We start from the raw sequence: 24,493 nt of genomic DNA, 5'->3' as shown, positions 1-24,493 counted from the left end.
AGAAATGAGTAATTGAATCTGCCTGCGCTATGGCACCGATAGAGGCCACCCTGAAGTCTTTTTTTCCGTAAAAGGCTACCTGTAATGTAGCCTTGAGTCTGCAGATGTTTTGGCGGGTAAGTGTGGGATGGTTTGGAAGATGTGGATTTGTATGTACAGATGTGTGTGTGGGTTTTCTTTCTCATTTTATAAGGTAGAAAAACAATCGCGAGGCTGGGACATGTACCAGATAGTGTTCCTCTTCATCTGGCTTTATAAAAACTAAATGAATTCAGTTTTGCCTGAAACAGGTAAAGATATTGGATATTTATGCAAAAATCATAAATCACAAATCATAAAAATTGCAAGTGTTGGTACCTCCGCAAGTGCTGTTCATCGCAGAGGCTGGGCGGGGGTGACCGGGAGGGGCGAGGCTACAAGCGCAGACAAAGGAGAGAACGCCGCGGGGAGCCGTGGAGGACGGAGAGAAAGCAGCACTTTCGGTCAGCTCTCAGCGAACCCTGGAAGAGCTCTTTTTAAGAGAGAACGCAAGAAAATGACGAGTGGATGTTTATGAGGACTGCATGTTTTCGCTTTATGTTACCAACAATGGAAATGCTGACATGTTCGGCGCTGTGCTGGTGCTGTTAAAGGCAGGGGATTAACAAAAACAGGACTGCAGTCGCGAAGGTGATGCGGCGCGTCTGATTTTGACCTCGTTTTATGTTTACAGAAATTGGTATATTGTTACCTTTCTTTGTCTGCAAGCGCGATTACAGATGATTTGAGGGCGAAATGACACCGGACACTTTGCTTAATATAATCACTGTTCTCTTTCTAGCTATACAAAAAATGCAGGATTTCCTGCCCTAGGAAAGGATTAGCAGTGTGTTTCAGGATTGGGAATCTGAAAAGAATTTGTTTGACTTTATAATATATTTTATATTGTTTTAAGACAATTTTTTGGCAATTTGCCTCTTTTTCAGTTTGTTGTAGGAAAAATCTATTCAAAATCCAAGCAAGCAAATGGACTGTACTTTGGGTTTGTAGACTTTACATTCTTCAGTGGAAAAAGTCGGATTTTCGACAGCTCGCTTCATGTTCGCTGTCGCTAACAGCACATATTTTTCAGCGATTTCATAACAATGCAGCCTTGACAAAAGTGAAGCAGAAATCAGGCCATTTCGCGGTGTTTCCTGCACCCTTCCTTCAAAAATGTTAGCAAGTTACGCTGGTCTGCGGTGTGTCATCGTGCTGTGATTTTATAGTAAAAACAAAAGTAGTAACTTTTGAGGGTGGTGTGTGTGAGCTCAGCGTATTAACAAAGCTGAGTTTTTAAGAATATTTTGTCATATTTGAAGATTACAGCCGAGAATGAACGGGTTCCAGCCGAGCCCTCCGGAGTGTCCGGTGGGGAGCGTCTGCTCGATCGAGGGCCTGCCCCCCCTGCCCAAAGGCCTCAGCGGGATCCTGAACTCCAGCGGCGGATCGTGGAGGGACATCGAGAAGGTCTACAGCAAGAAGACCCGCATCCAGGCCGACATCAGCAAGTCCCGGGTCAGCGACTCCCTCGGCCGCAGCAAGCCCGCCAGCCTGGACGCGGCGCTCGCCATGCTCCGTAAGGAGATGGTACGAACTCAGCATTTTGGGCTTTTTATAAGGGTCGTGGAAGCAGTAATTTCATGACAGGTTATGAGTTAATAATTAATAATAATAATTATAATTTGCTTAGCAGACACTGGCGTCCAGGGTTACATGACGCCAGTGCTGACTAATTCATTTCTAGAGATGGATATGGATAAGAGTTTCAGGTTAAGCATGGCAGTCTACACTAACTGCCTGTCCGGATCTTACATTTACATTTACATTTATTCATTTGGCAGACGCTTTTATCCAAAGCAACTTACATAGGTTACAGTTCTTTACAATGTTATCCATTTATACAGCTGGATATTTACTGATTTACTGGGTCTTGATCCTATAACCTTATGGTTGATGAGGAACGTTCCTTTCTGCCTAGATCTTTGAGCCAGACCTCACCTTCTTGTCCTGTTTTTTATCCTCCTTTTACCCCCCCCCCCCCTCCCCTCCCACCCCCCAGGTGGGACTGAGGCAGCTGGACATGTCTCTGCTCTGTCAGCTCTGGTCTCTGTACGAGTCCATCCAGGAGTACAAAGGAGCCTTCCAGGACATGTCCTCGTCCCTGCTGTCCGAGAGCTCCTTTACCACAGAGAACGGCTTCTCCGAGGAGGAAGAGGAGGAGGAAGAGGAGGAGGATGAGGGAGGAGAGGAGCCGCAGGGTGCGCCTGGGACCCCGCTGTCCCTCCCACAGCCCACCCAAAACTCCCGGGACCAGTGGATCAAGGAGTCCTTCCACATCCCTTTATAGGACGCTCGGTCTGCGTCGCGCATTGCTGAGGGTGAGGCTTGGTGAACCCCGCTTTGGGCAGAGTCTGATCAGAACCCCTCTCTGCCTCCTGAAAGCAGCCGGGTCAGAACACGCCTGTCACTACCTCGCCGACTCTCCGACCGAAACCTGCAGGCCGGGTGGCTTTCTGGATCACATGACCTTCACTGGTAAAAAACAATATTTTAAAAAAGATTTCATTTTTTTACCAGTAAAGATTGTTTTATCCATTGTAAGGCCCCTGACTTTTTCGGTGCTCTCTGAAATCAAAACCGTTTGATTGGCTGAGAACGGTGAGTCCTGCAATGCTCAGAGAAGCTCCGCCCCTTGCGGGATTCGCGAAGCCTCACTCTGCCGTCACTGCTGAGCGTGTGCCATGCTGTGTCCGACCCCGGCGCTGGGGCCGGCCCACCACTCTCATCCACTTCCTGTGACTATCTCTCGCACTTCCTGCTCTCAGACTGGTGCTGTGCTCAACTCTGCCAGTTATACTGTGTTACAGGTTTTATAGATACCTTTAAAAAACAGCTGGCTAAAAAAGGTTCATTTGGTCTCTTCCAAAGAATGTTGTGGGTGTTATCTATGGGAGGTAACCATGGAAACAGCAAGAGGAAACTCCACCCTGCCAGAGGGAGCCAAGCTCCAAGACTCTGTCCTGCCTTATTTCTTTGGAGGCGTTTGTCTGGACAGGAGGCCAAATCTACTGTTTTCTTCCAGTTTTAATATAAATGCCTTTTTCAATCTTTCATTGGCATCCATTTTTTTTACTTTGTTCTTTTTCTGATGATTGTAAACGTTGTATTTTCCAAACAGGGGGGAAGAGGGGCCTTTTAGTCTTCATGTATGGATTAAATATTTCACTTGTTTATACATGTTTGTTTTTTCTACGCTTTGATTCCATGTAGTCACGGACTCATCAGAGTTATGAGAATAAAATGACTTTTAATATCCAGATCTCTTCTGAGTCCTAGACATTGACCTGGGTTTCAAACTCAAAGAAAAGACTGTCAGAGCAAAGTGTGTGATGTGTTAGCTGAGGTGTAAAGTTTATAAGTGATTTTAAAGATGACAGACATGTACACTGATTGTAGTTTGTCACCTGTTTGCTTACCAATGTTATAAACACTGAAACAGGAAGTACCCTCACCTTTATCACTTATGTGTGACGTATTATCTGGTGCTTAAATTCCCCCGATCTGCCCTTTCTCTTCTTCAGTAAAAGCCAGTTTGGATGCAGAGCTAGTAGATTCTGGGTGGCATCACTTCCACAGTCTGTGTTTATCAAACCCCTGTAACCCTGGAGCACCAGCAACCTGCTTTAAAATGATATCAGTCATCAACAAGCAGAATGATTAATAATTCCTTGGATAAAACTGAAAAATTGCAAAAAGAGAATTGAGAATGTTACTAATCTTAAAAATATTAATTGATATGTCATAAAGGCTTATAAACGCATTCTAATAAATATTCTTTCTTCAGGTCATAAAATATTGTTACTGTATTTATAGATTAATTATTAAATGAATAACGTTTTGTAAAACATCCCTTTAACATATCCAGTAGTCTTGATCAATTGTACAGTAAACTGGTAATGTAGCTGCAATCCTGGAGGTGACCACTAGATGGCAAAGACATGATTTTTTTTTAACAGACATGGTCCATCCTCCCTTTTTTCAGCTGGAGCGTGGTGAGGCGCCATGAAAGGTCATTTTAAACAGACGCATCATGCTGTGCGGAGCGCAGAGAGCTTTCACACTGATTTGGTATTTCTGACACACTTTGCAGAAACCTAGCATTGTTTGGACAGGTTATGAAACTAAAACTGTTGCCACAGCACAGATCAGTGTAGTATCCCTTCCCATCCAAACGGACTAATGTGCAATTATACGGGCTGAGTAGGCATCGGCCACACCAACGTTCTCTGAGCGTTGCTATGACGTTACTGTGACGCTGGCCCCGGGGGCTCCAAAGCCCCAGTCTGTCAGGGTTTGCATACGGGCTTGGCCTGGACTCTGATTCCCATACTTCCTCATTCCCCTTCGCATAAACAAAGCAATCCTCCTGAACATGTGCTTATTAGGCAATCCAGGGGGCAGGCTCCCCTGGGGGGCTGAGAGGGAGTGAGGGGGGGGTCGGGGGCGGAGGTGAGGGGGCTGCTTTTGGGCTTGACGCTGGAGCTGTGAAATACTGCAGTGAACCACGAGTCTTTTTCCTTAATCATTTAGGAGTGAAGTCCTGCACATCCAGACTCTTGGCTTTCCTCATTCAGCTGCGTGGCAAAGTGTATCCTGGGTGACCTACATGGTTTACACTTTCTGGAGGCACTGTGCTTCTCAGCTCTGACTGTGAGACTGAGTGACACTGCTCCTTTGATTTTTGTGTGTAGTGAGACACACTCTGTATGAATTCAGTGTAAATGTAAATTAGCATTCTAATGCTAACACATTTGTACCACAGTAGAATCCCATCACCTTAAGCTGAGAAGGTAAATTCAGCACCCTTTTTAAATGAGTGGGTTGCCAGCAGCTGGATGGCTACAGAGACGGTTTAGGTACCTCCCTCAAGGAATAAATCAGTGGAAGCTGGTAAAGTTTCCATTACCCCACCCAGCAGAGGCAGAGCGGGGGCTGAGTGACAGGAACAGTGCCTGCTTTCGGGGGGGTACCTGGCTGGTCACGTGGCCCCCTGTGTGATCTGCTGTATTTTAGCAACAGAAACACACAGATGCCGTGCCTGTGGTCCAACTCCCAGGGCCTCAGAAAGACTCTGACTGCTGACAAAACTGAGCCCAGGAAACATGCTAATATAGCTGAGTGCGGCTTAGGTAGTGTCATTTTTATGGGTTTGTATGTGTTTGCACCAAAGCAAACATCAGGATAGAGCAATGTAATAGCGGAGCTGGAGAATGGCTGCTGTGGGCAGTGATGTCACTGAGGGCAGTGATGTCACTAAGGGCAGTGATGTCACTTAGGGCAGTGATGTCACTTAGGGCATTGGTGTCACTAAGGGCAGCGATGTCACCGAGGGCAGTGATGTCACTTAGGGCAGTGGTGTCACTGAGGGCAGTGATGTCATTTTGCATTAACTCTGTGCTCCGTCTGTCTCAGCATCACCGTCTGCGATGGATACCGTTATTTAGGATTGGTCCGTCTGTCTCAGCATCACCGTCTGCGATGGATACCGTTATTTAGGATTGGTCCGTCTGTCTCAGCATCACCGTCTGCGATGGATACCGTTATTTAGGAATGGTCCGTCTGTCTCAGCATCACCGTCTGCGATGGATACCGTTATTCAGGATTGGTCCATCTGTCTCAGCATCACCGTCTGCGATGGATACCGTTATTCAGGATTGGTCCGTCTGTCTCAGCACCACCTTTTGCGATGGATACCGTTATTCAGGATTGGTCCGTCTGTCTCAGCATCACCGTCTGCGATGGATACAGTTATTCAGGATTGGTCCATCTGTCTCAGCACCACCTTTTGCGATGGATACCGTTATTCAGGATTGGTCCGTCTGTCTCAGCATCACCGTCTGCGATGGATACCGTTATTCAGGATTGGTCCGTCTGTCTCAGCATCACCGTCTGCGATGGATACCGTTATTCAGGATTCCCTCTCTGGTTTTAGATCCTCTTCAGTGAGCTTTATTTCCTGACCGTCTCTCCCTCTTTGTTTTGATTGACAGCGGACAGGTGGATGGTGGCTCGTCTCTATATTTGTGACAGGGGAGAGAGGCGGTACCCTGCTCTGGGACGCGACCCCCCCCTCTCCCTACAGAGAGGAGCATGGAACAATGCAGTAGCGAATAAGCCATTTTTTCACAGCTTCTTGAAAGGTCATGGGGGTGAAAGGTCATGGGGCTGAAAGGTCATGGGGGTGAAAGGTCATGGGGCTGAAAAGTCATGGTAGAGACTGGGTCATCAGTGCTGATGAGTTACCATTTAAAATCAGGCTGCAGGAATGTACAGTTGTACAAATGAACAATTAGTAACCATACTACCAATGGTAAGAGTTTTGATAGATACAGCACAGCTAATGATGGGCTTTTAAGTACTTGTGTTTCATGTTCATGTTACCTGGAAAATAACCCAGATGACTTAGTGGATGATTCTTTATAAATCATTGGGTTTAGCTTTTGTAAGTAATGTCATTTCTGAACTCACTGTCCGTAGTGGCCGAAACAGGGACCTGGGTTAAGTCCACAATTCAACATGAACATCAACTGTTTTTTAAACAAACACTTTTTAAAATAAATTTTTGTGATTGCTGAACTTAAGAAACATTGTAAAGAAGAAGTCATTGCTCATATTTGATTGTGAGTTAAAGCTGTGGAAGAATGGAGACTGAATCTGGTTTAGGGGCTCATGCAGTGATAACTCCAGCAATGAGATCGCCTGCTCATAGCAGGGCTTCATATTCTTCATAATTTTCATGAAAAAAAGAAAGAAGGAAAGTATTTCTCACATATCTCTTCACAACCATAAATGATGAGAACTGATGAGGGCTGTCACAGTCTGGTCCTCCACCAGCGTCATTTCTCTTCCCAGAATGCTCAGCGGCAGAGATCACCGGCAGGCTGTGCTGCAGCTGGGAAACAGGAAGCTTGGCCATCAACAAACAGCAGGCCCACAGGAAATGAGCGGGCAGAAACAGGAAATCCCCCTCCTGTAGACACCCCCCCCGCAGGGCCATCCTGGCTGGATCGTAATGGCATTGTTTTTATATTTCTCTGTTTACTCACTGTTAAACTAAATCCCCATCATTCACCGATGTTTCTGTCTCAGCAGCAGCTGGTAGGTCTGTATGGTCTAGGAACTTCCAAATTAAGCTGTCCTCTCAAAATATGTGGGTCAAGAGTTCACCAGTCTTTGCTATTTTCTTGTGATTCTATAAATAAACCCATGGATGAGAGGGATATGACATTGGTGGCAGATCGTAGACTGATGCAGGAGCTATTGTTCAGAGATCAAGGGTCAGATTTATTCCTCTGAAGTAGTGCTTCATCATGACTCTCTTCCGGCAAGATTCACAGACTAGAGTTTACAGTCCTCTTTCTGAGAGCTTGTTGTCACTGAATGAATTTTAGGATGACGTGTCTGCGCATGCACACAAACACACAAACACAAGCACACAAACTTACAGACACACTAACATGCAAACTGCAGACCACATGAAAACTGCTCAGACTGAGAGCTATTTACACTATGCTGTTTTTTTATCTGAAGAATGAGTCTACAATGGCTACATCCCAGCGTCTGATTGAGTTAAATTCCATTTTATTTGTATGGTGCTTTTACAAAGGACATTGTAACAAGTTAGCCTCACAGAGATCCCAGGCCTGAACCCCCAAGAAAAGCCTACAGCAACAGTGGCAAAGAAAACCTTCCTCACTAACAGGAAGAAACCTTGAGCAGAACCCAACTCTAAGGGGGAGCCCATCTGTCTCAGGGCAGCCCCAGTCCAATTAGATTCAGAGCAGGGCAGCTGAATCTACCGGGCAGGGAGGAAAAGACTGATGAGGATACGTCTCCTGGACAACATTTAACCAGGGAGCTGACTTTAAGAGTACAGATTAGATTAGATTATTGCTCTTAATTGAAGATTTTCCTCACAGGGCTCCTGCTGTAAGACTGTGAGATAAGGATCTGCAAGTTATAACAGGGGAGATGAGTGACTCAACATTACCGCACAGCCACACTCACATCCAAAAACAAAGCAAAACAAAATTATTCATTCATAATCCCCATGGCAACTCAGATAAAGCTCTTTCCTGAGAACCCAGTGATCGGAGAGCAGTATCTCAGAGCTGTGGCGTACAGGGCTCTGCTGTGAGGGAAGAGAAGTGAAAGTGAGGGAGACTCAGACTCTTTATCTGATATTCAGACACACGCGGCTCGTAGTAGGATATTCTCCTATAGTCTTTATAGGCTCTTACTGATCTCAGGTCAGCTGGTTCACAATACTGAACTGACGTCTGTTCCCAACTGCTAGCTGTTTTCTGTGTGCACCACCAAGTTACATTTAAAACATGACTTTTTGTTTTAAAGCTGTCTTTTAGTCCTTTCTCATTCTTTGACTTTTAGTTTCATTGTAATGGTCAGCTGAGGTGAGTCCTTTTCTTTGCTTTAAGATCTTTTAAAGAGATCAAAAGGCACTACACAAATGCATCTCATTACCACTAACTCATTATGATCATTTTTACATGTCCCATGTGTACTGTGTGTAGGCTGCAATGTTCTTGTCATATTTTTCACCCTGGTGTGAGCGTGTTTGTGTCTTTGCCTTTAATAATATGTTCTTACTGCACTTTTACTCGTTTTCAGTTTTTGCAAGTGCTGAGACAGTGAAATGAAATGGGAAAAAGGGAAACAATAAATGACATATCTCTGTAGGCCATCACCTTAAATAAACTCCCCCATGTGTGCTGAATTCTCTGGTATTCCCCTCTGCCCAGACCTCCTCCTCTCCCTCAGCTCCTTCCCTTTTTTAGACGGTCCCGCTGTGGGGGAGGCCGAGGAGAGAGGGCCTTCCGAGCCGCCCGCCTGAGCCGACCGGCCACCCCCACCGCCCGACCTCCCGGCCGCCCGGTCACCCGGCAGTAAGACGGGTGTGTCTGTGCGTGAATATCATTGGCTGGTTCCCGCCTCCCTGCTTATGTAGGCTGTATTTTTGAGTGAACACACTGCCCTTTCATGTGTATTGCTGTGAGGTTAATACAAGTAAACATCCCCCACTATCAGCACAGTCATGTGATCGCGTTGTCTGGGAACAACCACCGGATGAAACGCATTCAAATAAACGACTAGAAGCACATCCTTTAAAGGCGAAGGCTGTTTTTTCTCTATCATATTTTCCATGCACTGAATAGTGTCCAGACTCTGTTTAACAATAACAACTAGAGATATCCGTCAGTCTAAATATCCAGACTAGAATTATGAAATAATTACTAATTTTAAGAGAATTTCATGAAGTGGTCAAATTAGTTTGAGTTAAACAAATATGGAAAACACCAATTTTTTGCAGTTAAAGTATTGTATATAGTTAAATTCAGCTTCTGATTGGTCAGATAAGATGAATGCAGGCTTCTCGTATGTTTGTGGTATTCTTTTCTGGAGTTTTGGTTGCAGGGAAGTGCACCACAATAGCCTGATACAGAGGATGACATCAGCGCTTCGAGTCAGGGCCTAACTGTGATTGGCTCCCTTTGCCGGTGAGTCTATTGGCTGGGTGGGTAGATCCTGCTTCTCATTGAGAGTTGATCCTGGTGGCTGTCAGGGGGGGAGAGTGCAGTCTGCAGGTGGGTAACACAGGTTGCATTGCCCTGGAGTGTATCTGACAGGAGAGGGATGCTCACATGAGTGAGTCAGTGTGGGTAGCTCGCACAGTCTGTGGGGCTGCTCCCAGCATTGTGAAACCACACCTGCTGCCTGCAGCCTCTCACCCCGCGGGTGCGTGAGAGGAAGGCCGGGGGGGGGGGGGGGGGCTGGGCAGAAGGAAACTCCCAGGCAAGCACCACACCACACCATCCAACCTGCCTACCAGCCGTCCCAGCACAGACTGTTCAAGGGCTCTGTCAGCATGTTGGAACCACACAGCACTCAGCACAGCAAGGGGAGACACAGCAGGGGTTAGGGTATAAGGAGAGAGACACAGCAGGGGTTAGGGTATAAGGAGAGAGACACAGCAGGGGTTAGGGTATAAGGGGAGAGATACAGCAGGGGTTAGGGTATAAGGAGAGAGACACAGCAGGGGTTAGGGTATGAGGGGAGAGACACGGCAGGGGTTAGGGTATAAGGAGAGACACAGCAGGGGTTAGGGTATAAGGAGAGAGACACAGCAGGGGTTAGGGTATAAGGAGAGACACAGCAGGGGTTAGGGTATAAGGAGAGAGACACAGCAGGGGTTAGGGTATAAGGGGAGAGATACAGCAGGGGTTAGGGTATAAGGAGAGAGACACAGCAGGGGTTAGGGTATGAGGGGAGAGACACGGCAGGGGTTAGGGTATAAGGAGAGACACAGCAGGGGTTAGGGTATAAGGAGAGACACGGCAGGGGTTAGGGTACATTGGGAGCACTCATAATGAACATTGAGAGTACACTGGAAGTTCACATAATGAATGAGAACTTCTGAACTTCTCAAACTGACTGAGTTCAGTCTGGGTGGGTTTATTATCCTAGGTGTTACATTCTGCATTCTAAACTGTGAATTGTGCTGGTGTTATACTACCGTGTCCTAATTTGTGGTCTTTGTTTACATTGTATAAGTTTACACTTGTATGTAGTATTTTTCTGTGAATTTGAATAGAAGCCAAATAAATAAAAGGTACTGATATATTGGTACAATATACATTACATAATGCCCCATCCACGTAATATCACATTTTCAGTAAAACTGACACTTGTTTACATGTTAAATTAACCCCGTCGACGCCACAGCCAGATCAGTGTATCCTCAGCTTGGTCTGCACAGCTGCGCGAACGGTCGACTCGAACAGACTCAAATTTTGCTTACTCCGATCCCGAGGACGGAAATAGACGTAGAGTATGCGGCAGTGGATTGAAAGAAGAGAAAGACGAAAGAAATGAGAGAGAGAAGGAAACGGGCATCAGATGAGGCAGCGGCACAGGGCCGTGCTGCCGCATGCTCTCGCGCAGGGACAGGGCTGTCAGCTCGCGCCAGCTGCCCCTGTCTGTCCGCGCGCTCTCCCCGCCGGTTATAAATAAGCCTGCGACCCGTCCGGAAAATCCGCTCCCCTCCCCGAGTTCAGACCTATAGGGAGACGGAGGTCACTGACCCTTTTCCTGTCAACTGCACTTCAATCATTGCTTGAAGGAAAAGCAAAACTCATTTAAAACCAAAAAATTACAATAATAATAATAATAATAATAATAATCACCATGTCAATAAAACTACAATAAACACAATACAGATACCTTTCTAAATGTAACCCACGAAGAAGTAGCCTGCCATGAAATTAACCATTCCTGTTCTTTTTTTTAGTCCGCTGTGACTCAATGGTAACTGGACTATGCAGGCTACACATTATCAATAACATTAGCGCGATCTGCAAATCATGAGGGGACTTCTCCTGATAATAAGAGCCCGAGACTCAAAACCAAATATTGTGAAATTCAAGACTTCTGGATCACAGACAAGAACAAATGAGATTCAAAGTCTGAGCGATTATGTGGGCAGGGGTGTACTTTTACCGACAGCCTTCAGATAGACGGAGGTTACTTTGCATAACGTTAGTGCTTCGTCGTCCATGCTACGCCTGCCTCTCCCTACCCAGCCGTTCTCTCTCTGCTCTCTGCTCTCCTGACACCTCTTTGTCACTGCAAGTAAGGAATAAGGCTAATGTTACTTTTGGAATTAAAGTGCGCTTCAAAGAGACAAAATCATCTAAACCGGTGTTTTAGGTTTACAGTCCACCACACTACGGATTAACCCGTTAACTCGCTACCCGTGTCAATTCAAAATTCTGTCAGTGACCCGGGACTGTACGGATCAAGCAAAGAAGAGAAGTTACAAATGAAAAAATAATTTGTTTTTATTGTTTCAACTGGTTGCATGAAGTGCTATTAATAAGCACGCCGTTGATAGGCCCGCTTTAAGCGGTATTCAAATCAAGAAGTTTTGAGGCGTTCCGAGTAAGGAAACATTAAGAGCTATATCCTGACTGTGGGGTCGGTTCCTCTTATGCGCGGTGGTTACGGTAGTTTCCGTACATAGCTTTGTTTTCTTCGCAGATTTGCAGGGGGCGAATGGCGACAGTTCGGAGAGACTTGGTTGGACTTCGGAAAGCTGTCACCGCTTAGATCGGCGGCATGCTGGCTTTCCTACACACGGCTTGTCATTCCGGACATCAGAATACAGCATCTGTCACCGGATTCTGTATTTTCACCGACAGGAGGAGAGGACCGAAGAACACTTTTGTTTTGATGTAATAAATTTTCCTCCACACGCCTTTCCCCGATTCAACTCGCCGCTATCATGACTTCGGTCTGGAAAAGACTGCAACGGGTCGGCAAAAAAGCCTCCAAATTTCAGTTTGTGGCGTCCTACCAAGAACTGATCGTTGAGTGCACGAAGAAGTGGTGAGTATCTGGGCTCGGAGCGGCACCCTGCGCTTCCACTTTCGCAAACTTAAGCCAGTTCTAGCGGCCGAAGTCGAGCTGTCAGGAGAAGAAGAACTGCTTGGCTTAAGGGCGTTTCGTCTTTCATAAAACGCTATCCAAGAACATAATTATAGTCAGTGTTTCATAGATTCTTATATATATTTTTGTTTTCCAGTGTGTAGGGAATGATGTTGCAAGCGTGAAACGTGCGTGATACAGCAAGACTAAAGGCGTTGCTTAAAGGGGAATCGCATTTCCTGACCCAGTGACATTTGACAGCTCGCACATTTTTGAGTTTGTACGTTAATGTGATCATAGCTAACTGCGTTAAAGCCTTTTTAAAGCGAATGCACTTCCGTATAACGGCCACGGGTATAGACTAATCATTTTAGAGATACAAAATTTAGACGAAAAAATTGTCAGTACTTAATGATAGCGCTGATGATTGTTGCTGTTGTAATGATTATTATAACACGATGAAAATAATAGAAATAAGAAAAAATGATCACAGTGTTGAACATGTTTAGCTATCATCACCCTTTCAATGGTTTTGAGATGAGAACTGAATTTTTAAAGTATTGCTGGAGTTGACATTGCCATTATGAACAGGTCACATGTGAGTTAATTTAAATTGGGAAACTAACTGGTGATGAATTGAGTTTGTGTGGGTACATAAATGCATTTTATGGTTGGGAGTAGTGCTCTCGACGTGGGTGACATTGTTGACAGTCAGCTGCGTAACGTCCGTTTTACCGCACCGAGGCGCGAGCTGCAGATCGCAGGCTCCTCTTTATGTCGTCATGGAGTTACGTGTGTAATCCAGCATCGCTGTAATCATGCTGTCCGATTCTACCTTAACTTTCATAACTTTTTTGGTTAACTGCCAGGGTTAATGTCCAAATGTAGTGCGGTAGGGTTGTCTATTGCTCTTCAGGTTTGTCCTCTCAGGCCTGCAACTAGAGAAAAGTAAAATTTTAACACCATGGTTTCATCTAATCCAAACAAACATGTAATAATCATTGAATGTCAAAGAATCCAGTTATGCCGCTGTAACAAGGGACCATAGATTGCGACCTAGTCCTTAGGTCTGAAACTTCCCAAATAACTTTATAAAAGCCATGTTATGTCAACAATATTCTACTGTTCTTGTGGCTGTTATTTTTGTTATCTGCGCAGTTACAAGGCGTTTATCGAGCTATCTGCTCAGCCTAAAGGACTCTCTGATAAAGAGAGGTCCTGCTGATGAATCATCATACAGGAAGAAAAGACAAAGGGCCGTAACAGATTTAACTAATCTCATCTGAGCAGACCTTGCAGTCCAGACACGATCGGGCATTTCCACACAACGATGGGCATACATGTGTGATTTCAGAGGGGGAGTTGGGTTTGCCATGTGAAAGGGTAGCTGTGGATCTGATGACTTTGCTAATGAAGTCCAGTGGCCTGTGGCCGGGTGCGAGAGGCCCTGTTCTAGGGACAGCTGCACGCTTGGAAAAGGTCATTCGACTGCCGCTCACAAGGGAAGGCACCATGATTGCTCTCTAAACCCTGAATGCATAGTTATTTGGGATGAGTAAGTATTTGGTTATTCACTCTATTTATTTGATATTATTCAAAATCAAGTATTAGAGATAAATGTCTTAAAGTACATTGTATAACTTGTCTTTAACTCTATCTGCCCAGTTCCGGCCAGAAGCAGATGGGCTCCCCCTCTGAGCCAGATTTTTCTCAAGGTTTCTTCCTGATAGGGAGTTTTTCCTTGCCACTGTTGCCTTAGGCCTGCTCTCAGGGGGTCTCAGGCCTGGAAACCATGTAAAGCTACTTTGTGACAACTTGTGCTGTAAAAGCGCTATACAACTAAAAATGAATTGAATTGAATAAATGGACAAATATTTGATAGGATTAAGCAGTAATCCACCATCTTGTTAAAGCTGTTTGATAACTCTCGGTCTCACCTTATTGGCTACTCCTGGATGCGGGTGCGACGGCTCCTGTTGGTTAGCTCCAGTGTCTGTACGCGGCTGAAGTAGCACGGTTCCATATGGTTCTAGTTCCACCCAAAGGAAGAGAGAATCCGCGAGCACGTAGAAGCAGAGCTCCACAGTTCCACCTGGTCCCAGTTCCGGAAAGTTCCTGATGGGATCACTGTCTGCTAGTTGAGTGACTGAGTGTAAAGGTTAGAACAGAAGCCACGGTGGCATGTTGTGCTGGATCTGTCAGCATATCTGGGGCTCAAGAGACGACCTCTAAATAGGATGCCACTTAAAAGACGATGGGGAGGTTAGATATACCTGCTATGAATAGTAATATGGAAGAGAAAAAGTCATACACGTGAATTCTGAACTCTGGAGAGATCTAAAGGTTTTTTCAGAAAAAGAATAAATTTAGTTTGAACTGCTTAGTCTATTTTTCTTTTTCTTTTTGACTTTTGACTGCCACAGCGGCTGCTTTCATGTTAGCATATCATCTGGTTCTGCGGTTAGATTTTACAACCTGCATTAGCATCTAGGAAAATGCCCTCAGTTAAAGATATGAGAACATTTCAAAAGAGAGCTCATGGCAGGACCTTTATCCAAAGTATTACCCAAAAATGTAGCAGAAGGTTGCTCTGGACAGATCATAGAAAATAAGCTTGATGATAAGAATGAAATATGAATGAAATGAAGTGCACTGGATCCCTGTTGACTCATCTACAGATGTTTAAGTTAAACTTAGTTTAGAAGCTTAAATTCTATCTTCTCCTATCAACAGCATAGTGTTACTTTTTGACCCGTGTTGTACTCTACCTCACTTGTAAGTTGCTTTGGATAAAAGCGCCTGCTAAATGAATGAATGTAAATGTAAGGGAAGCTAAATATGGTGGCATGTGACAGCGTTGCTCATGCATTTATCAGTGACTGAATAGACTGGGCCTCCGCGAGCCCTTCGACCAGGTAACACAAGATTTTTATGTGTTTGTATAAACAACAAAAAGTGAGTGTATGAGTTGTGGAAAACCACCCACAACAACCCTCGGAGCACAGGGAGCATCGTTTCACAGTGTTTAGAGTGAAGACACACTCCTTAGCAAACCATTTGACTTTGTTCTGACCAACTTCCCCATTTTAAGTAACTCTCATATTTGACTCAGCAAAATGTTTTGATAGCAGGAATTGTTTGATTTTGTTAGGTTTTGTGTAAACGGACCCTGGCGCCGGTTATTATTTCTTGCTTGTGCGGGCCCTTCAAAGGCCTGTGTGTGAGGCAGACTGTGGGGAGGCCATCCCAACTCTGCAGAGGTCTGGGTGTCTGAATTCACCAGGGGAATGTGCAACCCAAACTGAGAATTCCCTGAGAGGCACATGTGCTTCACTTGAGAATTAATGAGTTTTTTTTTGTTATCTTATGAAGTTGTTGTTTTAATGTTAATGTTACAGAGAGGAATAGTCAGATCCCCATGGCTGCCTTGGGACAGTGGTCTTCGGAGAAGAGCTCTCTCATCCCAGCTTCAGGTGTCTCTGGGTGTTGTAGCACCGCTTTACTCGTGCTGGAGCTGGGCTTCACAGTGCTCAGTGAGGCACTGAACCATCACCGCTTTACTCGTGATGGAGCTGGGCATTACAGTGCTCAGTAATACGTCACCGCTTTACTCGTGATGGAGCTGGGCTTCACAGTGCTCAGTGAGGCACTGAACCATCACCGCTTTACTCGTGATGGAGCTGGGCTTCACAGTGCTCAGTGAGGCACTGAACCATCACCGCTTTACTCGTGATGGAGCTGGGCTTCACAGTGCTCAGTGATACGTCACCGCTTTACTCATGATGGAGCTGGGCTTCACAGTGCTCAGTGAGGCACTGAACCATCACCGCTTTACTCGTGATGGAGCTGGGCTTCACAGTGCTCAGTGATACGTCACCGCTTTACTCATGATGGAGCTGGGCTTCACAGTGCTCAGTGATACGTCACCGCTTTACTCGTGATGGAGCTGGGCTTCACAGTGCTCAGTGATACGTGCTCACATGTGCTGTGGTATTGTGTGTCTGCACTGCTGGTCATGTGACTTTAATAGATGCACTTTTGCGCTCTAACTGTGTAAGTCACTCTTGCGTCTGCCAAGCAATAGCTGGAAAAAAGGAGTTTATTTTATTTAAGACTGTTGTCACCTTGGAAACCAAATTAGCAACAAGCAGAAAAGACAAAATTACAAAACACTATGAAAGATGTCTTTGAGACTTAAACCTGATATTGAGGTTGGTGTCGTAACCGAGGGACCCAATGACAATGACAATCACATCTTCTATTTCAGTCCTGCTTCTACTGTCAGTCTCCATATATTTTTCATCTGGTCACATTTAAAACTGGCAGTTGTCATATAACCCTTGTGTCTGTCTGTGTTTTTTCTGTTTAGCCCATTTTACTTTAAGATCTATAATTGAACTGATGTTGCTCTGCTGAAAACTACCTCAGCAAAATCAGTTTCCATTCAAGCGGTAGGTGGCGTTTGCTGTATGGCCGGGCTGTTTGACTGTGGCACTGCCTAATACACTCCTCTTTTCTGATTCATTTTCGTCATAAGTTTCGCAGGTACGATAATCAAACAATGCTTAATCAAAGCATAATTGTGCTTGACGTTAAACACAGATCCTTTTCTAAATATATCTGTGGGTACTCAATGTGATTGATTTAATACCAGTTTTATAGTGCAGGGTTTTCTCTGTACTGATTTTAATCACAGTCTTGAATCTGCATCCGAGCTGCTAATTGCGACGCACCCTTGGAAAATCCTCAGGCTCCTCAGGCTAATTCCCAGGGCTGAGCAACCCCAAACACTCTGGGAAAGCTCTGTAAAAACTGCAGAAAAAGGAAAACTCTCACTGTCATTGTCTGACATACTTGGTTATAGTTGAAAGTTAATCTGATGTATGTTGTAAAGTTTAAACTAAGGATTAAGACAAAATAAATTAGTTTCATGTTTCACTGGATGGCAGACACTGTTCTGAGTGACTGAATAACTGAGAAAGTTTGCATTAGCAGCCTGCAAGAGCGGTCAACGTGAGCGCACCGTGCTGTGTGCATTTATACTGCTGATGCTATTTATAATAACTTTATAAAGCACTTTCCAACACATGGCTGTCAGGGTGCAATGGAGAAAACAAAAGGCATGTATAAAAGACAATACAAATTTCAAATAGAGGGAAATCAACCAATGAGTAAATAAAAACTATAAGAAGGAGGAAAAACCAGGATTAAAGGGCAAAAAAATTGATTACATTGAATTAAAAGCAAGTCTGAAAGTTAAACATTTAAAGTGGAGTTAAAACAGGACTTGGACTTTCAACAGCTACTGGGACTGATTATTATTATGGTCTGATTATTTCTTTGAAACAGACATTGTGTTGGAGAGTGTTAGAGAAACATGCATTCTGAAACTAAAGTGAACTGACCTGTAATCTGGTTTCAATTTAACTGATTGAACTGAACTGTTGCCTGGGTGGAATATGCACAGCAGTCAGGCGTCGTCAGAGGATCACAGTTTACCCGTGTGAGTAGATCGGCCGGTAACAGCAGTGTCAGTAGACCATTTGGCAAACGCCGAGTCACCAGATCCTTCAGTAGCTATTGTGGCAATATGTCAGTTAGTAAATGCCGAGTCACCAGATCCTTCAGTAAACGTGTCAGTGGATCAGTCAGTCAGCTGTGATTTCCCACAGCCACTGTAGGGGCTGATCACTGTCGGTCAGTTTCCTGATCACTGTCGGTCAGTTTCCTGATCGCTGTCGGTCAGATTCCTGATCGCTGTCGGTCAGTTTCCTGATCACTGTCGGTCAATTTCCTGTGTAAGACAGGAGGAGGCATTGCAGAGGGTGTCATGTGCTACGTGTAACACACGCTGAACAGGTGTGTCAGAATGACGCGCAGGCCGAGGCAGGGCGTGAGACGCGGCCCCTCGTGACTTCGACAGCTGATGTGTGTCAGTGTGCTGCTTCAGATGGAGGTCAGGCTCTGCTGGGGGGGGGGGGCTCTGGGAGAGGAGCGATCTGTGACCTCATAGTTTAACCAGCCAGTGTCTTGCTCTATTTATACCTACCCCACCCAGTGTGGTTTTTCTGTCCTGCTCGCGCTGATGCTAAAACTAGCCTGCAATCTGAGAAAGAGTGGACTCGCTGCCGCCCAGCTCAGCTCTGACTCCCCTGGGGAGGGAGGACTCCACTGCTGGGAGTCTCTGCTCTGTGCTAAACCAGCCCCACCGCTTCCTGTGCTCTGTATAAAAAATCCTGCTTCATTTTACTGTTTCTTTCCCATGTGGTGGTGAGTTCAGATTCCTGCTCATGGCATTCCAGACTCTGCCATTTTCCTGGGAACTGAGTCAAAGCGCACTGGTGCCTGATTTCTGATAAGGAGACTCACTCGATTTAACGTCTAATGAGCTCTGAGGGTCCTTCACAGAGTGCTTTTTTATTGCTTGGTAAAAAAAGATGTGCCATGTAAACTAACTTTCTCAGTAAAGGTAAAAAAATACATGAATACACCCCCCAACCCCCCTCCCCCCCAAAAACCCAAAGTTCCAGGTAACTAATTTTTAAAAAGAAGAGACTGCAACAGTGCATGAGATAACAGTTCCTCGAAGAGTTACTTAATTCTGTTTATGAATAACCCAGCGATAAGAAGTGTGCCCCTTTGAAACTATTGTATTGCCGTGAGATGTTTTGTTGTGGAGGGCGGGGCTTGCGTTGTTTTCCAGGGTGAGGGGAGGAGTTAAAAGGCCACGCCCTCAGCATGTAAACAGAACTGAAACCCGAGCTATAGGCTACGTTGCAGTCAGGAGCCAAAAAGCAGCTTCCTGTCATTCTCACTTGGGGTCAAAGGTCACACTTTACTCATAATCAGCACAATGCAGACGTCTACATGAAAACAATGCCCCCTCCAGCTGTACCCTACGTCATGTCATGTATTAATCTCTGTCTTGCTCGTAGCGATGAAACAAAAAAAAATAAATAAAGACTTACAAACAAGACTTTAGAAACTCTTCTAATATAAGCATGTATTTAGGGAACCTGTTTGCACACAGCTGTATGTGCTGAAAAGCAGTCGCTTGCATGACGTTTTCCTCTGCGAGTTGATGAAGTGTGTCTGTTTGTTCTGCTCAGCTGCCGTAGAGAGCCGGTGGTAGCACTACGTCATTAGCGCCACGGGAACAAGTTACATAAACATCTGCCCTAAGGCCAGTCCTTCATTGTTTCAAACTTACTCCATAAATTGGAAGCAAATTCATAAAATCTGTTCCATATTTGTTATGTGATTCTTAACCCAGGCAGTTCCAGTGAGTGCTGTCTTCTGGTTCAGGGCAGTTTGAAATGCGCCCACACTGTACGGGGTATCAGGGCAGGAATGAACTTGCCTGTAGCTTTAGCCCCACATCTTAACTACATGATAAACAAACACACACACAAACAAACAATCTAAAAGTCACCTGAGCACGGTGGTAAATATGTCCTTTTTTAAAGGCATTTATTCTTTTTTTATTCTTCTGTAAGTTTTCCTATGCATGCGCTAGCTTTGATGCTTGAGGTAATATGACACTTTTGTAAAGGTCTCTCAGTAGCCACTGTGTTCAATAATATTCCGTTTTTAATTATGTTGGTAGAGCGTTTTTGATTTCAGGAGAGGACAGTGAGTCTTTGAATCACATGAAAAATACCTTAAAAATTCCTTGAGAGGTGCACTGGGGGGGGGGGGGGGGTGTTGCTGTTTTATGTTCTATTCTCTTTTGGACGCATCCAGGCATTGCCACAGCTGCTTTGGATTAGAGCTGGAGGCTGATCCCAGATCAGCCCTGAGCCTATGAGCAGGTCGCGTTCAGTAGGCAGAGTGTAATGTAATGAGCAGGTAGCGTTCAAAAAAGCAGAATAGCCCCGGGTAAGGGTAAGAGTGTCCACTAGGACTGTGGAATAGTGGCAGCACTTGGAAATCCTGTACTTTATCTTACTTCACTGAGGTGTGTACATTCAGTATTATTTACTTGTTTATTTATTTAACCAGCATTTAACCAGGCAAATCAGCTGAGATGTCGATTCCCTTTTACAGTAATAACCCGGCAGAACAAGCAGGGGGGAGGGTCTGAACGACGGCTCAGCCAATCAGCTGTGAGGGGATAATTAGGCGGCCAGACACACAGGGCTGGCTTGGGAGACTGACCTGTGCAACAGGGTTAACAGCCCTGTTCTTCAGATAAGTGCGATGTTATCTCTAATGACCAGAGAGAGTCAGGACCTCGGCTTAACCTCTCATCTGATCCTGGATCAGTGGCGGCTGGGAACATTGTTTGAGCTGTTAGCAACATGTTGTATTTGTGTGGAAACTGTCTGAAAGCCATCAGGGACAGAAAGAGCCAGAGCTGCGAGCTGATTACTCACCTCACAGTGCTGCCCTGCTCCTGAGGGAGTCTGTCCTGCAGCACCGCAAACTGACACTGGAAAACACCTTCTAAAGAGGAGTCAGACACTGACCGTATACAGGACTCTCTGGATCACCGTACACAGGTGTACTCAGACTGCAAATACAGAAACATAATCACAGCACGGCTGCCATCAGCTTCACTTTTCAAACTAATAAATAAATACCTTGTTTAAAATATTTAAAGCTCGAAAAGAAAATGTTTCAGGAAAGGTTGTCTGTGTGTTGGTGCCCGGCGTGTCTGGGCGGGTGTGTAGTGTGCTGGTGTGTTGTGCAGACGTCATGACTCAGTCCCTCAGAAAGCGGAGCCCGCCCCGGCCAGTCCGAGTGCTTCCTGTTGATGTGGTTACAGTGTTAGTCAGGTCTGTGTGCTCTGACCCTCTCCTGTCAGCCAGCCTCTGGCATCAATGTCTGAGAGTCATGAGATTCTCAAGACTGCCCGAAGGAAGCCCACACACACCCCCTCCAAACCCCCACACACACTGCCAAAAACCCACTCATACTGCCACACACTTTCACCCAAACCCATTACCCCCACACACTGCCAAAAACGCACTCATACTGCCACACACTTTCACCCAAACCCATTACCCCCACACACTGCCACACACTTTCACCCAAACCCATTACCCCCACACACTGCCAAAAACCCACTCATACTGCCACACACTTTCACCCAAACCCATTACCCCCACACACTGCCACACATACAAACGGAAACACTCTTTCTGCCTGTGGACACATACATGTGTGAACATGCACTGTGTGTGCATGTGTGCACGCGTCTTTATCTGTGTCTGTATATGTGTGTGTGTGTGTGTGTGTGAGTGTGTGTGTGTGTGCCCGCGTGTGTGTGGGTGTGTGTGCTTCTTTATCTGTGTCTGTCTGTGTGGGGGTGTGTCTGTGATAGTTTGTGCATGTGGGTGTTTGAGTGTGTGTGTGTATGTGTGTGTGTGTGTGTGTATGTGTGTGTGTGTGTGTGTGTGTGTGTGTGTGTGTGTGTGTGTGTGTGTGTGTGTGTGTGTGTGTGTGTGTGTGCGCGTGTGGGTGGGTGTGTCTTTGAGAGTGTACTGTATGTGTATGTCTGTGCTTCTTTATCTGTGTCTGTATGTGTGTGTGTCTGTCAAAGTGGGTGTGTGTGCATAGGGGGGTGTGTATGTGGTCAGTGTGTTAAAGGGTGTGTCATAGTCTGGAAGAGTGCGATCATTTTTCCACTGCCAGCTTCACCACGTGACTTTCTCTCTCTCTCTCTCTCTCTCTCTCTCACACACTCTCTTTCTCTCTCTCCCCCTCTTTTTCTCTGTGTACCTCTCTCTCACTCTCTTTCTCTCTCTCTCTCTCTCTCTCTCTCTCTCTCTCTCTCTCTCTCTCTCTCTCTCTCTCTCTCTCTCTCTCTCTCACCTGTCTTTCTCTCTCTCCCTCCCTCTCTCTCTCTCTCTCTCTCTCTCTCTCTGTCTCTCTGCCTACACAATTATGATTATTCTTCACACCTGTATGTGAACTATATAGTTGAAAGGATTGAAGGTACTTTTCACCTTTTTGTTTCTAGAATTCTTTTTTAAAATGGTCTTCCCCTGATAATCTGCCCTTTAATCTCACAGTAAATTGTCTGTGCTGCAGAGTGTTACTGTATTTTCCCCACTGTGCTCTGTTTTTACTGAGGGGTGGAAGGTCACTCCAGATATGATCTGTGCAAGTCTGTGCAAGTGTGTGTGTGTGTGTGTGTGTGTGTGTGTGTGCGCGTGCGTGCGTGCGAGTGTGTGGTTTAAGGGGGTTTGGGGGTAGGGAATTTTGGGACCAGGCACTTTGGAGTGTTCAGATGGTCTTCTGATGCAGTTTGTAATTTCCTGAATGCCCATGTTTGTGTGTACTGGAGCTCTCTGCATGTGTAACGTTGATGCAATGCTAATTTAACTTGATGCTAACGTAATGCAACATGTGATTACAGGCAGCCAGACAAACTGAGGGTGGTGTGGACCAGGAGGAACCGCCGCATCTGCTCCAAGGTGATGCCGTACAAACCGTAACCGATTACAGTCAGTGTGTTTTCCTCAGGTAGCGTTTACAGGAAAGAAATGTGTATGTATTTGTACGGATATTATAGCAGCAATGCTGGCTATTATTATTTATGCTGTGGTTATTAATATTTATTTTTGACAGCCTTCTGCAGAGTGAATTGCACATTACACATTCCCAATTTACACAGAAAGATTTTTACACAAAGAGCGGTCAGCGGTCAGCGGTCAGACCCCAAACTCAGTAAAAATCCAGGTCACACCTACATGACACCTATATCACAGCCATCTGCTGGAGGAGTATTACAGAGGCTCATATGTTCAGAGTATTTATGTGCTTAAATTAGGCTTTTGTTAAAAAACACTGTTAGAGTCTACAGAGAATGGCTGCCATGCTATCTGACCCTGCAGGGCTTCACTGCTCTTTCCTCTGAGTCTGATTTTCACTGAAAGATGGAATGAGGCATATATTTCCAGTGCTGTATTTATAAAACCACCTGTTCATATATACATACATAAACACTACAAACATGTCCATAACATGTACATCACTGCAAAGCATCATTTGCACTTTTACACTGGTGGTTGAATTTTACACAGTAGCGTCTTTTCACCTGCTCAGATGTGGTCTGATTCTTCCTGTATGAGCTGTCAATCATGTATGTTTTCTACCTCTGGTGAGGAGCATATGCCATGTGACTAACTGTACATGTAAACACAGTAATCTGTTATCATACACGTGAATGCATTTGATTATATATTTTTCCCTTAATCTCCACGGCCTGCTGGTGTAAGAGCCGCAGCATACTGCTTGCAGAGTTGGCAGGTGTGGCTAATTCACTCTGTTTCTCTCTGAGCTGACATCGGCCAGCCATGTTCGAGGCTCAGGTTGCTGGTTCTGACCCGGTTCTGGTCCTGTCCACCCAGCTCCATGGATGGCAGCCTGGGATCAAGAATCCGTACCGGGGGATGGTGGTGTGGCCGGTGCCGGAGAATGTGGACATCACCGTCACGCTCTTCAAGGTGTGCCGTCTCAGGTGTCAGACTCTCACCTGGCAACGCTGACAGGGAACTCACTGTCTGGATCTGGAATAAAAAATGTCAAAGCATAAACACCTCCCCAATTCTTCCCCTTCCCCCCACAATTAGACTCTTTTGGCCTTTTCCCACATTTGCTCCGTTTTAGTTTAATATGCTTTATCATGGTCTGGAAAAATATTTTTATTTTTGGATCAGCTGAAGTCTTTTCCCATCAAACCCAGAAGGCATTTGACTTTATTGCAATGATGCGACTGTTTCCATGCTCGAACATGAACACACACAGTACAGTAGCTATTCACAGTTGATAAACCTGATTCGAAAGGATGCCGGGTTCCCATACCCTCAGGACAGAGAGAGGAGACCCCTGCAGCATACACGAGTGACCGTGCAGGTTTCAGTCAGACAGCACCAACATGCATGCAGTAATAAAACTCAGAGTACAGGCAGGCCTTAAGGCTCAGAGGTGACAGGAGGAGCAGGAAGTGGATGCTGCAGTGTCT

General features: G+C 45.3%; 2 protein-coding genes across 10 annotated transcripts in view; both read left to right on the top strand.

Annotated features, from left to right (window-relative positions):
* The first annotated feature begins 23 nt into the window (after positions 1-23).
* On the top strand, positions 24-3,855 carry fam89b (family with sequence similarity 89 member B). Of its 2 annotated transcripts, none has more exons than XM_036523169.1 (3): positions 24-116; positions 1,341-1,608; positions 2,081-3,855. In XM_036523169.1, exons 2-3 carry the CDS (start codon positions 1,354-1,356, stop codon positions 2,366-2,368), a joined length of 543 nt encoding a protein of 180 aa, XP_036379062.1. In that variant the 5' UTR covers positions 24-116; positions 1,341-1,353; the 3' UTR covers positions 2,369-3,855. The 2 variants fall into 2 exon arrangements, with proteins under 2 accessions (XP_036379062.1, XP_036379060.1); XM_036523167.1 differs by lacking the exon at positions 24-116 and adding an exon at positions 446-669.
* A 7,739-nt stretch (positions 3,856-11,594) lies between these two features.
* The window catches only part of ehbp1l1b (EH domain binding protein 1-like 1b), a 46,341-nt gene continuing 33,442 nt past the window's right edge, over positions 11,595-24,493 (top strand). For all 8 annotated transcript variants that reach the window (XM_036523127.1, XM_036523125.1, XM_036523126.1 and 5 more), the window contains exons 1-3: positions 11,595-12,483; positions 22,886-22,943; positions 23,880-23,975. In XM_036523127.1, coding sequence (XP_036379020.1) covers positions 12,380-12,483; positions 22,886-22,943; positions 23,880-23,975 — 258 coding nt within the window. In that variant the 5' untranslated portion in view covers positions 11,595-12,379. The remainder of the gene's footprint in view (positions 12,484-22,885; positions 22,944-23,879; positions 23,976-24,493) is intronic.

Source organism: Megalops cyprinoides, chromosome 3, assembly GCF_013368585.1.
Source record: "Megalops cyprinoides isolate fMegCyp1 chromosome 3, fMegCyp1.pri, whole genome shotgun sequence".
NCBI classification, from domain to species: domain Eukaryota; kingdom Metazoa; phylum Chordata; class Actinopteri; order Elopiformes; family Megalopidae; genus Megalops; species Megalops cyprinoides.
This window is presented reverse-complemented; position numbering and strand designations above follow the sequence as displayed.

Bases quoted from the DNA above. Each gene is read 5' to 3' on its own strand.
- fam89b (XM_036523169.1), top strand. From the start codon at position 1,354: ATGAACGGGTTCCAGCCGAGCCCTCCGGAGTGTCCGGTGGGGAGCGTC. The intron at 1,609-2,080 runs GTACGAACTCAG...CCCACCCCCCAG, and splicing joins CCATGCTCCGTAAGGAGATG to GTGGGACTGAGGCAGCTGGA.